At 45.9% G+C, this 15,546-nt stretch overlaps 1 protein-coding gene across 1 annotated transcript in view; it reads right to left on the reverse strand.

Moving 5' to 3' along the window:
- Window positions 1-8,398: 8,398 nt before the first annotated feature.
- PLPP3 (phospholipid phosphatase 3) overlaps window positions 8,399-15,546 on the reverse strand; it is a 44,240-nt gene continuing 37,092 nt past the window's right edge. The window contains exons 5-6 of the mRNA XM_027649039.1: window positions 14,606-14,782; window positions 8,399-10,219 (exon numbers count right to left, since the gene is read on the reverse strand). Coding sequence (XP_027504840.1) covers window positions 10,094-10,219; window positions 14,606-14,782 — 303 coding nt within the window. The 3' untranslated portion in view covers window positions 8,399-10,093. The remainder of the gene's footprint in view (window positions 10,220-14,605; window positions 14,783-15,546) is intronic.

Raw genomic sequence — 15,546 nt, forward strand, 5'->3', positions numbered from 1 at the left:
GGTAAGGAAAGCAGCATTCCTGGAAATCCCGTTGCTGTAAGAACTTGCTCTTTCTGCTGGCACTTGTTTTGACTCTGGCCTGAGTTATTTACAGAAGGTGAAGGATGTTTTGCTTGACTTTTATCTAATTATGATGGGCTTACGCAGATTAAGCATTATATGACATGCTATTTGTGACAGTAGAACATGGGTGCAGCGTGCAGGGCTCATGCTCAGGACTTGGGTTCCGTACATAAAAGGTTATTTAGATCCCTTGTTTCCAGTTAGCAGTAGCAGGAGCAGAGCATCCAAATAACCTGACAGAACAACGCCGGGATTCCCAAACACCCTTAGGTGCTTGGCAGATGCCACTCAGCAAACTGAACGTGAAACCAGAGCTGGGCGACTTGTATTACTGAAGTCATTTTAACCCCCATCACTTCATTGTTGTTGGCATATTAGCTCCCACTTGTCCTCCCTGCATTGCTCTAGGGAGAGGAAATGGGTCGTTACAGCAAGTATCACCTTCCCCGGAGGCTTTAGCGCAGGGATGGCCTCACCATTTCTAAGCGTCCTCTTAAGGTTTAGGAGCTATTAGCACAGCTCGGGGGGGGGGAAGGAGACAGGTAATCTCTGCTGAGGAACCCGGCAGCTATGCCAGGAGGACCAAGTTGTCCTGAGCTCTGGAGCGTGACTCCAGGCAGTATCTCTCAGGATGGTAAGCAAATGCACTTGCATAACTGCTGCCTCGGTGAACACGAGCTCACCACACTTCTACCCCAGCCAGTGGGCTGGCAAAGAACGAGCCTTGCCACTACACTTACTTCAAAATAATTAATCTTCTGTTCCCCCTTGTAGCATATCTTGAAGCACGAAAGAAAAGAAAAATGTATGCCTTGAGTGCTTTGATATTTTAAGCGATGTTGGAGTCAAGGTCGCTTCATCAGTGCTTAGTGCCTGCAGCTATGTGGGGCTGCACTGTAGAGGGGCAAAGAGATTTGCACAAAAATGCTTAACATTTCCTAATGGGGATTGTTTGGAATTTCCCATTCCATGTTAATATTTTGATTTTCTGACTCGATTCAAAGGAAAACACACAGTAAAATATTGGAATTTCTCAAGGGAAACCCCCAAATTCAAAGCTGCCTTGATAAAGTGAGGAATGGCAAGGAGAAACCCCAAGCATTTTTGGTGACTAGAAATATCAGCAGATTGGCTTCCTCTTCATAAGGTTACCTACCTTGGCTGATAGTGTAGATAGGGGGAAATACCATACGGATGTCTCTTGAGGATACACTTCCCTTCTGACTCCTGACACCCTCGCCGGTTTCCTGGAGAACTTAAACCCACCCATGAAAGGTTTTCCATGGGTGGAGCAGGGTGACTGCTTTACAGCCAAACCCACCTCCATGCCCCAACCTCACTCCACTCCTGTTCACCTCGGCACCTTAGTTTTGTCTCTCTTTGTTCTTAAGCTCATTTTCTTTTTAATAAACCCCTTGATTACCTGGATTTTATCTGCAAAACTGTATATATTTTCCTCATAACAAAAAATACAGCACAGCAGCTGATGAATGGACGTGAACCGCCCCAAAAGGTTGCCCTTTCCCCACTGCAGCAGTGGGTGCAGGGGCAAATGAAGCTCTTTCCATGCCATTTCCACAACCCCCACCCCCCCCTTCAGTACTTAAACAAAAATAGCTGCTCGTAAATATAACCAAATTGGGAGAAAACGTCCTGAGGCAAACTGGAAGCTCATTACAGGTCCAGTGCTGTAAATGTTTGTGTTAGGTTTCCATTAAAGCACAATGTGTATTTTGGGAGGTTGGCTACAGGCATTCTGTTCTCTCCCAGAGCCTCTGGCTCCTTGCAGAGGTGCCAGCCTGTCGAAGGCTGTACCGCTATGTGCTAATATCTTCTCCCAGTGAGGTCTGACGGTGGTTCATTAGCTTAAGCAGTAATCCATGCTGCCTGTTCTTATTTGTATGGAGACCTGCTCTGCAAGAAAGCTGTTTTCCATGCTCTTTCCTCTGAACAGTTAATCCACCTGCTCGGTGCCTAACCCGAGCAGAACGTCTCCCTTCGCTGCAAGATAAGACATGCATGGCTTAATGCCTCCAGTAAACCTGCCTTCTCTATTCAAATCTTCCTGCAAGAGCTTAGCCAGGCAATTGTCTTCCTATTTTCAGTGCCAGTTCAGACAGGGAGCAGGCACACAGTTATTTGAATATTTTGTCCATAATAAATAAGACTGAAGATGTAACCCTCTGTCTAGCCCTGCTAATACCCCTCCAGCCTATTAGCACAGGGTGGGTGGAAAGTCTTCTGCAGCCTTTTGTTCAGCCTGGGTTTGCTGGTGTCTGTGCAGTTATCTACTATCAACCCATCCTCTATCAACCCCCGCTGCTGCTGCTCTGTGCTCTCAGCAAGGTCACATCTGCATTCAGCTTTGCTCTGGTTCTGCTGGTACATCAGCTGCAGTGCAAGAATTTAGCATAGAAGTGACTTCCAGTTCCTCTGTAGCTCCTCTGGAAGCTGGAATCTGTATAGATTGTTGTGCTCTGTGAGTTTAAAGGCACATATTAATCCACAACAATTTCATCTTTCCAAGACTTAACCCTTCAGCTTCACATCACCCCATGGAGTCATCTCCAAACCTCTGAGACTTTTGCCATATGTTCCCTGGCTCATGGTGGCCAAGTTCACTTGCCTAGCAGTGTCATACCTGATTTAAACCAAGTATAAAGGTATTTATCCCCCTCCCCCCCCAAGCTTGGAAATGATGCCCACCTTCAATGTTGCTTGATGAAATGCATCTTACACATTGGTTTGGAAGTCATTAATGCTCATTTTGAAAAGGGGCCTCTTCTGCAGCTACAGACAACCCCATGGAGAGGGTTATCTGCTGTTCAGAAGTACCCTGAGGTCTAGCAGATAAGATGCCTGACTGAAGAAGGCTTGAAGCAGGGCAAATGCTGTCTAGCCTCTATTCTCCCAGGGCCTGGAAGGTGGAGGGGTTAAGACCTGATAAGGAATCTCTCCTTTAGGAGAGCACCAGATTAAATCTGACCTACAAGCAGAAGGTGCTCCTGTCTAATTGCTTGTACAAAGGAAAATTGGTCCCCAGCTGGTCCCTTCCCCACTGATTTTGTGAGAACTTACAGCCTTTCTTATGTTCTTATAGGGGAAGCAAAAGCCTGAGCAAATTTTAAACCTAGAAGCATCATTTATGAGGAAACCCCATGAAAAGTTAATCAGGGAATTCAGCTCTGGGAAAATGGCTCAATTTAACAAGAAAAAGCTTTTTTTGATAAATAAAAGGAAAAGGATATGGGGCATGGGAACACAGAAGCAGTTATTAATGAAAACCAAGGGAAGAATTAACATATTTTTAACAGTGAGGCCAATGAGCCAGTGGGACAGCTGGCCAAGGGATGTGGGAAATCCAATTTAATCTGTCAACTTCACATCAAGCCCGGATGTCTTCCTAAAGGACTTGCAGTACCTTGGCCATAGGCAGCTAAGAGCTACTGGTTGATTTCTGAGCAAGGCCTGGAGCATCCCACCGGCCTCAGCATTAAATAATTTGTTGATGGTCACTGTTGGTGACTCTCAGAGGTAGGTGAGTTGGAAATGCCAAGTCTAACAGACCCAGATTTGCACCATATCCATTCAAGGGTTGGGTCTGCTGAAAAGAATTACCTCTCCTGAATTAAGTAGTGTTTTTTCAGCTGCAGTTGTCTCATCATTTACAAGCAAAACTTTCATAGATTTTTTCTGGGTTTTATTGTTTTCCCATGGAAAGAAATACCTTGTAAAGAAAAAAATCCCCATTTTTTTGTTTTAAATAAAAGGTTGAATGGGCTTTTTCTTCCTTCCCCTAAGTCTTGGTAGCTATTCTTCCTTTAATTTAAGCAAGGCTTATATCAGTTGACGTTATTCTTGTGCTTACTTGACTTGTGGTAAACACAACTAATCCTGCTTAAAACTGAACTAAGAATATCTACACAGTTTAATGAAATGGATTAAAATTTTACCTCATATTAAACATTAACAACTTTTCTTGTTCAGACAAGCCCTGGGAGGCTGGAACAATGTTACTCATTTGCCTTCAACATCACTAAAATTTCTTTGAAAATAAGCAAATTATGCACTTGTGCAGAAGGCAGGTCCCTTTGAAATGATGGTGCTCATGGGAGATCTGGCTCCCTTCCTCCTTTGGATAAAAAGAGGGTTTCTTTTCTTTTTTAGATTTTATTTTCTTTTTAGATTTTATTTTCTTTTGGAGTTAAAGCAGCACTGTTCTTTCTGTTCCATTCATGGTGTTTCTCCAGAGGAAAAATCAGCCTAGCAAGAATTAAATGTTCCTTTATTTAATTTATATCTCAGGCTGACCTCAGCTCTCATGCAGTCACACCACACACCTGGAAATGGAGATGTCAAAGTGTGATGGGAAAGCCAAGATTTTCACACCAGTTCCTGAACAAATGAAGTGATGGCTTTGTTTCAATTTATTCATTTTTCAGGTGGGAAAGAGAAGTCACATTATTTCAAGTTTTGGTATGTTTTGAATCACTTCAAAGATTTCAGGAGCAGGCTGAATTCCCCACAATTCCCATTTCTCCCATCCATAGATATGTGTGTACACACAGTTTGGTGTTTTGGTGGTTCTGTTTCTCAACTTTCTGCTGACACGTGGAAACACTAAAAGGTGTTTTTCTTAAATAATAGCCCATTGTTCCTGCCGGTTATGAACCCTTCACATAAAGTGAGATCAAACCCTGCAGAGTTCATGCCTTTAGACACCGCAGATGCTGATGCCTTTGCCACCAGCACTGAGTTGTCTGGCAGCCTCACACTTCACGTGTCCCGAAACGCAGCACACAGAGTCACCTGATGAAAGATAAAAACAAAAAGCAAAACAGAAGCAAAGATGGTTATTTTCTGGGTTAAAGACAAAAATTAAATGCTGCACGAGGCCACACCACTATATATTAAAAGCAGCATTGCCTGCGAGCTACCGCCGCGGTGGCAGTCGGCTCTAGAGCGGGGCAGGAACTCGTAGAACAAGACTTTCTAAGGAAACTGGGAGATGTTCCTGGTGACTTCACTCCCTTCTAGCTACAGATAGGACGAGGCAGGGACTCAACACAACCAGTTGGATCATTATTACCCAAACACACACATAGGTGTAGTCTGTGCCCCGAGGAAATTATAACTCAGGACAAGCTAACGCAGGCACTCCTGCGCCGGCTGGTGCCAGTGGGGGTGGCATGCAAAGGTGATAATTGAAAGTTGTTGGGTTTTGGGGTTTGTTTGTGTGTCTTTTTCCCCCCACTGAGTCAATAGGAGGTTGTTTTCTATCTTCTCTTTCTTCAGTGAAGGTGACAGCTTCTATTCAATTGTGATGTAGCTTGGTAAGACAAGCAGTTGGCCATCAGGGCTGTGTCAGAAGCATCACCTGGCACCCAGGGAACAAGGGTAGGAAAGTCTGGAGGGAAGGGGCAGTAGGTCCTGTCTGTGGGTAGGTATAGGGACCATGTTTACAGAAGCCAGGAGAGAAGTGATTCACTTCATTCATAAAAGTCTGAACTTCTGATCTGGTCTCCAGAGGAAAACACAAGGCAGGAATCACTTGCCTTTTGAGAAGAGAATAATGGATGAAGGCAGAGGGTGTGTCAAAGGAAAGGGACAATGGGGGGAGAAATGCAATTGAAGTGGGGTGCTGACTCCAAGGACAGTCATGCTGCACTCCAGCCATGGATATGGGCTTGACATCAGCCCTCTGGTGCAGCAGGACCTCAGCCTAACCTGTCCTCTAGCTCCATGACTGAATGCTGGTTTCAGCTTTACAATCAGCTGGGTGAAACCTTCGGACACCCAAAACAAGGCAGGTTTGGAGCATGAGAAAAACAGGTCTCTGCTTGCGGGATGAATCTCCTTCCTCCCCCTCCCTTGATTGAGAACTTCATATCCGAAAATCACTGAGCAGAAGTACAACAGCTTCAGCCTCTGAAGGCTGCCAAGCATTCTTGCTGAGTGAAGCTGTTTAGGTACACCGAGACATGGCCGAACCTAGCGCTTGCGTAAACCTTTCTTACCCTGGAACAAAGGACCTGCTCCCATGGCAGTCAGGTGCATGCACGAATCCCTGCCTTTGAAAACACGCTGAACCGGTCTCTGTGCAAAAAAAGACAGGTTTGACCAGAATGTCCCCTTGTGCAGAAAGGATCTGCCAGCCAGGCCCCAGCATCAAAGGCAGACGGCTGGGTGCTCCACAACCTCTGATTAGCATCAGCATGAGCAGAGCCCAGGTTTTGCAGTACTAAAGGCCACAACCAGCATCCAGCCTCAGGCTCCAGCAACACGTCTTGTTTGCATGAGCACATCTGAGTTTGTTCATCTGTCTGCCTCGTCAGGATCACTGCAGGGAGCTACAGCATGCAAACCCCAAAGTCTCCTGGCTGCTCAGCACCCCAGCAGGAAGGATGAAACACCACAGCACCAGCAGTGCAAGGTGCAAGCATCAGATGCACCTGCAGACACTGCAGAAGTGGTTGCCTCAGGATCCAAGCGCTCGTATGGGTTTGGGTTTGTTTTCTTTTCCATTTCACCCATTTCTCTTTCACTTCCTTCCTGCCCCTCAGGAAGTACTGGCAATAGATACGCCCTGTCGCTGTGCTTAGGGCTTGAGGTATCTACACCTCTGCTCCTTTGGTTTTCACTTCTCTGTGGGGTTTCATTGAAATGCTCGTTTAAAATCAGTGCTCATTTCCTTCTGTATCACCAAAAAGGTGCCCAGAAAGGTCCCCATGGACTGTGACACCACGTATCACCTTCTCCCACCCGTGCCTCCAGTAATTATCACTTCATTTAATTCCCAACCAGTCAGTACGGGTGAGCCCCACCAAAGCTGCACCCACCCACCCAGCACATGCTGCCGTGCGAAGCTGCCCTTACCCTCCCGGGATCAGATGGAATCCGACAGCACCGGAGAGGCAGACAGGAAGCAGAGGAGGAAATGACCATTGCTCAGCCAGAAATAGGACTTGGCACTGCTGATGCTCAGCCCCATGCTATAGCGTCCAAGCCTGTAGCCTTCTATACATTTATCCATGGCCTTTTCTCCCTCTCGCCAACATGACCCACACATCCTGAGTGAGGTCCCATGACTCGCTGGCCCCACAGCCCTGCCCTAACTCTTATCACCTCCAGTGCTGTTTCCCCTCTGACACTTCTCCAAGCCCTCCTCTTTCACCCAGACATCTGTATTCCTGTTTTTTCCAAGTAGCTGGGGTTAAGATGCAGGCAAACACTTTTCTCAGCCCAGGGCTTGCTGCACCAGAGCCAGCTCTGCACATGAAGGGCTCCATGGGGCCAGGCTCCTGCCAGGCACAGGCAGACACGGCAGTGTTTCCTCCTCCCATGTGGATTAGTTATATCCAGGCAACATATTTTGGAGATAAACTGGAGATAAGGCATCTGTCCTCAACAGCCATTGCCCCAAAGCTGATGTGTAACCTCTACAACCCACTCAATCCCCAAACACTTTTACACTCAAGTCACACATGGCACCATAAGAACTTTCTTTGCATTTAGGACAGGTGTGGGTTTACGAAGTTTATCCACGTGTAATAAAATATTACTTCTAATTAGGATAATAATAGCAAGTGCTAGCTGAGTTCTGCTGGCTTAATTTCCACCTGCTCTTTATTTGCAGTTTGATGTGGTATTCGCTTCCTGTCATGCATTCTTGCATATTATTTCTGTGCTGTGTTATCTCGCTGATGTGGTTCACCCAAGGAGTGGTCGAAACGCAGCTTTGACCGTGTGTCACCACCAAGAAGTTCATTTGCTTCTGTAGGAGGAGGAAAATAACAATAATAAAAAAAATAAAATCAAGGCTGCCTCGTAACTGTATGCTGTGCACGTGTGCCTTTCTGAGAACATGTTGTTGTGGCATTTTTTTTTCTTCTTTTCCCCTTCCACCCACACTTGCAACCCAGTGAGCTGCGTGGTTTTTTGTTCAGCTGCAAAGTGTCTGTTTTTCATGGAAAAGGTGTTTGTGCAGGGAGCCCTCCAAGGCAGGGGCTGTCCAGGACAGCCAGCAGCTGTTAATTTCCTTAAATAAACATTGCTAAAGATGCCCTCAATAAACTGAGATTTGCTTTAAGACCAGGCATACCAAAGAACAGATCAATGCAAAAACCCCATGAGTGTCCCCAGCCAGGAGCTGGTGGGACCTTCTCACACACCCATTGAAAGCAGCATCAGGTCCTTTTTATCTAGATGCCCTCCTGAACCATCACATCCCCAAATGTCATTCAACATCCACGTCACAGTCTCAACTGGGTAGGGACCTTATTTCTCTAGCAAGGGAAGGACAACCCAAAGGCAGAACACAACGTGCACCAGGATGTTTAGTTGTGTTATGAGCTTTTATTTAAAAAGCACATTTATACAGCAATAATTTCGCAGATACAAACTTCAGTTTTGTATTCTACAAAAGTCTTTGAATATTCTTCTCTTTACAAAATGGAACATTACAAAAATACAGACAATTTAATATGATTTTTTTATACAAGTGTCTCTAATTGTAGTTATTTTCATTAAAATATTACTACCACAGACCTACAATATTTTAGTCGACTATAAAAAAATTAATTCAATGCTTTTTTAAGCAGCAAAATGTAAATAACACAGGTCAGGACACAGTTTATAGTCATAGTGGATATATCTAAAATTGTTTCAGAAATAATATTTTACATAGTTAATTTTTAAGGTTTTATACATTATTTATATAATATTTATAATATAAAAAAAATCATAGCTTGCTATAAGTTGAAATGATAGGACGGATTCTGTAAGAAGGATGTGCAAATGGCCGTTCTGCATGTTTTGCGGGATCCCTTTGCAAACGTGCTTGGTGAAAGGGCTGCAAACCAAGAACCTGTGGTTTCTGGGCAAAAAAAATTAGTCATCACACTCAATATCGGCACAACTGATTTACCACCAGTGTGACCCAGCGGAGCACAGGACCTGGTACCTGCCATGGAGCACACCAGAGTGCCCAAGGGAGGAAAAGGAGGAGGAGGAGGAGGAGGAGGAAGGGATGCACAAACCGACTGACACCCAGGCCAGGACGTGCCGCCCAGCAGCCCGTCCCAAAACTGCAGAATAAAAGTTTCCCCAGGACTCAGCCCCGAGGTTGTAGTGCGAATGAGTCTTCGGCAGAGCCGCTGCTACCCACTTGCAAACCACCAGCTCCCGTGGGCACACAGAAAATCTGCTGTGATTTTTTTGGGGAGGGGGATGGCCAGGAAGTGGAGGATGCTCTTTTCACGAAGGGCCATGTTGGGGGCTCAGACAGGATGAACCCTCACCAGGGAGCGAGCGGAGAGGAAGAAATGCGGCTTCTCTGCGCGGAAGAGGGAGATCTCCAGCCTCACTGCGCGTCTCAGGGCCGCTTGTTAAAGGTAGGTAGTGTGAACAGAGAGAACAGAGACCCTTCGGAGATCTTGGACTGGGCAAGCTTCTTCTAAATTAAGTCACAGTATGGAATAGAGGAGGCAAAAATAAACTAGGATCAAAAGGAAAAAAAAGCATCTCTTACAAACCAACCCCAGATCTTGACTCAGTGCTGTTGCTTGTATATAGTGCTATACAATTTAGACATGAGTTGTTTTTTTTCTCGCAGGCATTGGAAATCTTCATAGTAAGAAAAAACCTAGGATGGCCAGCTTTCCAAAATCCCTTAGTGTTCATTGGGCTATGAACAATTTGGCGTTCACTACAACATGAACACTCAAACCAATTGCACATCCAGAACTCCGGCACCTCTCTTTGTTTGTTCGGCTTTTGTGTTTTGTGGTTTTTTTCTTTCTCATTGTTGCCTTTGCCTTAGTTGACCACCACCACCCCTTTCATCAAAATGTTGCAAGTTGAAAAGACCACAGAGTAAGACTTTACTGGTCGGGCAAGAAAGTCTCTCCCTACATTCTACTGTCTGATGAGATTTGAGAGCAGCAGGTAGTTGCTGTCAGCAGTCATTTTTTTGCAAAAAAAAAAAAAAAGTTTAAAATAAAATACAACACCCATCCGATTTCTCGAAGTTCTACACCATGTTGTGATGGTTATTCCTCTCAATGATGTCCACAGGTGAAAGGATCTCCTTCCGGATGGGCGGTGGAGGCAGGCAAGTCTTTGTCTTGGGTTTGAAGAGATCTGAGACGTAAAACACCTGTAGAAGGAAGTGAAAAAGGCAAACTTAGCCACACTGGGTGATGCTTCGTTTGAAAAGTTGGTTTACAGAGTATATAGACATCTCTAATCTGCAAAAGTAGCTCTTTTTGTGCTCTTGAATGCCTGCCTGTAACACCAATAGCTGTGAAATCCCAAGTGCCTGCTACCACCTTTCTGTACAGTGCAGAAACAGGCTCAGGCCTCTCAAAACAGTGTAAAAACATGACGGAACAACTTCATTTCTCACTGCATAATCACCGAGTGCAACACCCAAACTTCTGCTGAATGGGTTGAAAAGCCAGGAAACAGATACACGACCTGCACTCCAATAAAATAACAGAGGTCTCCAAAGGGCTGTCCTCACTCATGGTGCGTGGTTTCAGGGACGGAGTCAGTGTGAAACAATTCATTCAGCCAGATATCAGGTAGGCAATTAAAAGCTTTCAAATCAAAGCTGTGTTAAAAGTTATCAGCAATGAGTCAATGGTGAGTGACGCTCCTCATGCCCCAACCAAAGTATCGATACAGAGCCAGGGTTTGGTCCTGAAGCCAAAGGCTAAGCAGTGGAGGAGTTATTCCTGACTACTTCTTCCTAAATATCCCGTGATGTAAGCCCTCTCCAGGATGTGAAAAGGTTGGCAATTTCGGAAGGTAGCAACACAATAAGAAACAAAATGCTGGGAGGAAACTTCCACATCCTCTTTTGGCAGCCACCGCACAAAGCTTATCAGTCTTCCAGGACCGGGGCACTTTCACCCTTGCCAGAGCTCAGCCCTGTTCCAGAAGGGAAAAGAGTCAGACAGCACAGATCCTCTGGATGGTGTGAGAAGTGGCAAAACCTCATCATTTTGTTACCTGGCACCAAAGTTGCAAGCTTCCGTCCTGCCACCGACTGCGTCTGCCAGCCCAAATTGGCCAGCTCATCTCGGACATCCTTAAGCCCTGATAATCTGGACCGAGCTGTGAGTTTGCTAAATTGAAGTCCCAGGATGACCAGCACATGGCCATAGGAATTAGCAGTACATTTGTTTTTTTTCCCACAGTTCTCTAATGCAACATTTAAGCAACCAGATAAATCAGGTGAAAAAATAATTCCAAGATGCTCAAAGAATAATGTTAGATTACTACTTCCAGGCTGGGTAACACAGGAAGGAAGCAAAGGTTTCCCCTACCTGCATCTCCATATTTTCTAACTACCCAGAGCCCTGTGCAGCAGGTCTAGTTGTCCTTGGAAATAACTTTGGCAAGTCCCTATCAGCAGATAAGGCACCAAGCTGAACTGACAGCAAACCTGTTGTAAGCAGCAATTTACTCCTACAGTTGTAACTGGGAATGCAGGAAGCTGAGCTGTTGTTGCTTGGCTTTTATTGCTTTGTGGAAAAGCGGAGAAGGAGACAATTTATAAAACAGTTCTTTTTTTAGTGTATGTGCTGGTGTCTGGCCATCTAATCGTATAACAGAGACCATAAAGTTGTTTACAGGGCATCCAAGTGGCAGCATTTGTACCTTTGGTTAAATAACAGGATCCAGCTGACCTCACCAAGGATCACAAGCTGGAGTCTGGCCTCTTGCTGCAGCACTATGCTGTAAAAGCATGTTAAACTGCTCTGGCACTGGGTTTCTTTTGGATTGTTAATAACTCTAACCCCCCCATTTGGCTGGTTTGGTGCACTTCTGATGCCATCTCAAATACTTGTCCACCTTGGAGAACTGGATTCAATCAAAAAGATGTCGAACTTCTGCACCAAGATAGCCATGACAAATCAATTTATGGGAGGAGATTGCTGAGAGCAAGAAGCATATGGGGATTGCACCGAGTTTGGTCCTTATTTTGGACAGGAATGAGTTATGGTGGAGTGTCATCCTGGGTATTTTAGCTTTTACTATGCTGCTTTTCAGGGCTTCATTCAGAGACTGGTTAAGAGGTTTCATTTCTCTTTAAACTGTATTTCACTTTAACATGGCTGGAGGTTATATAAACATTTATAGGAATCATGAAACGTGATCTTTGGGGCTTAAAAGTGTGTTAAATCCTCCTAATGCTTGAACTGTTTAACACAAAAAAGGACTAATAAACGTGTGAAGTTTTTCACTTGGATTAGCTCCATTTCCTGTAGAAGGTGCTCTCCACCCATAAAGAAAACTTGACAGGAGAAGGCTGAGAGCATTTTATACAAGTAAGCCAATATCTTATATTCCAACTTAACAATTCCTATTACTTTTCATTATATTGAAGAAATTTTTAATCATATACAGAGAGGTTAAAACAACTCATCTAAGCTAACCAGAGCAACACTGGGAGCATGTCCTTCCAACATCCCCCTTTTCTCTCTCCCTCAGATGAGACATGAACTACACAACACATAGCAAGCATATAAAAACTATTTCTATTTAAGAAATCCTCATCGTATTTCACCCTGGATCCAAGTCTGAATGTTTCATCAGCTGGAAGTGCTTGACATTAATGTCTTCTGCTTGTTATTTCAGGCACCGAAAGACAAACGTGTCTGCTGCAGCACGACCTGGATTTAAGCTCTGGCAGCCTTCAGAGATGAAATCCACAATTGGTTTCTTCTGAAAATTATGGCCTGATAACTGTGGTGTTTTAACAGCTCTTGACTATCAGGAGAGTGGACTCCTGAGTGCTTTGCTGAGGAAGGGGTGGCTGAGAGCACTCAAGGTTGGAGGTGATGAGTCTCCTCTGCTTCAGAGGCTTGGACACAAGAGCTGGGCAAGAACCACCAGAACATACCAATAATATTAGCAAAAAGCTGCTAAACTACTAATTCAATGAAAACTCCAGGGAGTGCAGGATGACTCTTCCTCTTGTCCCTCGCTGCCACGCCCCAAGATGAAGAAAAGTCTGCCAGCCCCTCCTAGGCAAAGGGTCCCACCAGCAAAGCCAGGTTCTAGAGAACAGCAAGACACCTGATGGTTCCTTGCAAGCTGATGAAATGGGACAAGGGTTGGGTTTAAACCCTGCCCTGAGTACTAAGCTGCGGCCTGAGACATTCCGAGTCACTGAGCTATGCCTGCAAAGCCCTTGGAGACAACTGCCCCTTCCACAGGCCAGCTGAGAGAGCAACACAAGTTGCCCCAGGCTTGCAGGCAAACCAGAGCCTGCCTGGGAAACTCCAGGCAGCTGCTTCCTATGTCGGTTTACCTCGACACAGGAAAACTAACCCAGCACCGCCGCAGCCTCCCCTTCCCAGCACAGCTTCCAGCTGCCGGAGGGCTGGGAGGGGACAGCTAGGCCTGCTGCTTGTCCCAGCCAGGAAGCAGCCGGACACCCATCCCGAGCATCTGGAGAGCTATTGTCTTTCTGAAACCGCTGCTGGGATCCTGGGATGGATTGTCTGGTCCCTACTCTCCTTATGTATTGCTGTTATTCCACTTCTCAAGCATAAAAACACAAACACTTCTCTCACTTCCCCCTCCGGATTTGCCAGCTCTGCATGGGACACCAGCATCAAGCAGTGGGAAAACCCAACAGCTACTGCTCAGAGAGTTAATAATACTTCATAAAAACTTTCCAACAATGACATTTTTATTTCAGCTTTGGAATATTATCAATGAATGGGAAGTACATAAATAACCTATTCTCTCTCCTTGCAAAATGTAACATTAGTGAACTTAACCCGTTGTCTCCTAGGCTGATATACTTTTAGATCAGCTAAAAAAAAATTTTAAAAAAACCAACCCAAAAAGTGGTGAGCTGTTAAAATCTTGCTTTCAGGAGCTTGCACAGACACAGAAACTACCACAACCTCCATCTCCTTTGTGTCTATCTGAGACAGCTGCCTGACCTGGTGCTCCCCATCCTGCCAGCTTTAAACATCTTCATGTGTCACTTTGAGTTACGGGGCTGTGCAATCAGGTCACCCTTTGGAAAGCAAATGGCATGAGAACAAGCCCAGCAGCCAAAGACAAGTGGGTACAGGTTTTGTTTGCCACTTTCTCATGAGCCCTTTTGCTCCATGAAAACCCACCACCCATCAAGGCAGTCTGCCTCCCCTTATCAGGCAGACACAGCTCCCATGCCCGGGAACAGCCTCTGGATGGATTGTATTGGGAAGTGCCATAATCCCAACTACCCCAGACTCTCTGCTTGGGTGCTGGTGGAAAGCCTTGCTAATGAGCCAGTGCTCATTACTGAGAACAGCTGGAGAAGCCAATGATGCTGGGCAAGAGGGAAATACTCTCCCTTGACTGAATGCCTTCCCAGCACCCTGATCTGCCTGGACTGAGCCTCTGGAGAATGCTGCCTCCTGTCACTTCCTTGGATCTTAAGGAGAGTTACCTGAGATGGCAGAGGCATCTGCTGTTCCCCAAGGACCCTCCCAGTATCCCTGGTGCCATTCCCTGCCCAGTTTTCCATACTTACCACGCAGTAAGCCACCAGGGCTCCCTGTGCAAAGCCTGCCAGCACGTCGGTGGGGTGGTGCTTGTGGTCTGACACGCGGGACAGGCCAGTGTAAAATGCCATCATGATGAGGGTGAACTGGAGGAGGGGACGGAGCAGGCGGGCTCCCTTCCATGTGAATCTGGCCTGCAGATAAAACTGTGGGAAGAGAGGAAAACAAAAAGGTTGTGTAATAATTTGCCCAAATTTGCCCAAAATATGCACATACAGCAGCAACTGCTCTGTGGGGCTGGCCGTGAGGCACCCACAACCCTGTGGGTCAAGGAGGGGGGAGCTGTCAGAGAAGAAGGATGCTCCTTGCACATGTGTGGCCTCCATCATGCAGAGCAGAGTGGAGCTGGAGGGATTTTAACTCATAGAGGGGATGCAGACAGAGGTGGATGGGTGCAGATCCTCCTCAGTGAGCCAGGATCAGGGGTTTGAGAAACCCTGCATCCCGGCTCACACTATGGCCCCACTTCAGCCTCCACACAACATCCCATGGGGCTGAGTAAGGAAATTCCTCTCCATCGCTATTTACTATGCAACAGAAGCAAGGTCCCAAATTTGGGGTATGTAGGACTCACAGCATCTCTCAGAGGCAAAAAAGGAATCAACGCAGGATGCTACACTTTCAGAGCCAGTCCTGAGGATTTCCAAACATGGCCACAACCACTGATGATGTGCACAATGCCATCCTCTAACATGGGAATTCCCTCACTGGGTGGGAATGACATGCAAAGTCCTGGCCCAACCCAAAAAGATGATGTAGACATGATGTCAAATAGGCATTGTACCCCTGTCATGACTATATCAGGCCTGTTTCCGTTTTAGTTGAGGGGCATGGCTGGTTCCTGTGGGAACCAGGAAGCTGGGCGGGAAGAGAGGACAGGAAAACGGCAACTCACTGCCCACAGATGAGC

Source organism: Corapipo altera, unplaced genomic scaffold (genome assembly GCF_003945725.1).
Source record: "Corapipo altera isolate COAL_440 unplaced genomic scaffold, ASM394572v1 112, whole genome shotgun sequence".
In the NCBI taxonomy this organism is placed as follows: domain Eukaryota; kingdom Metazoa; phylum Chordata; class Aves; order Passeriformes; family Pipridae; genus Corapipo; species Corapipo altera.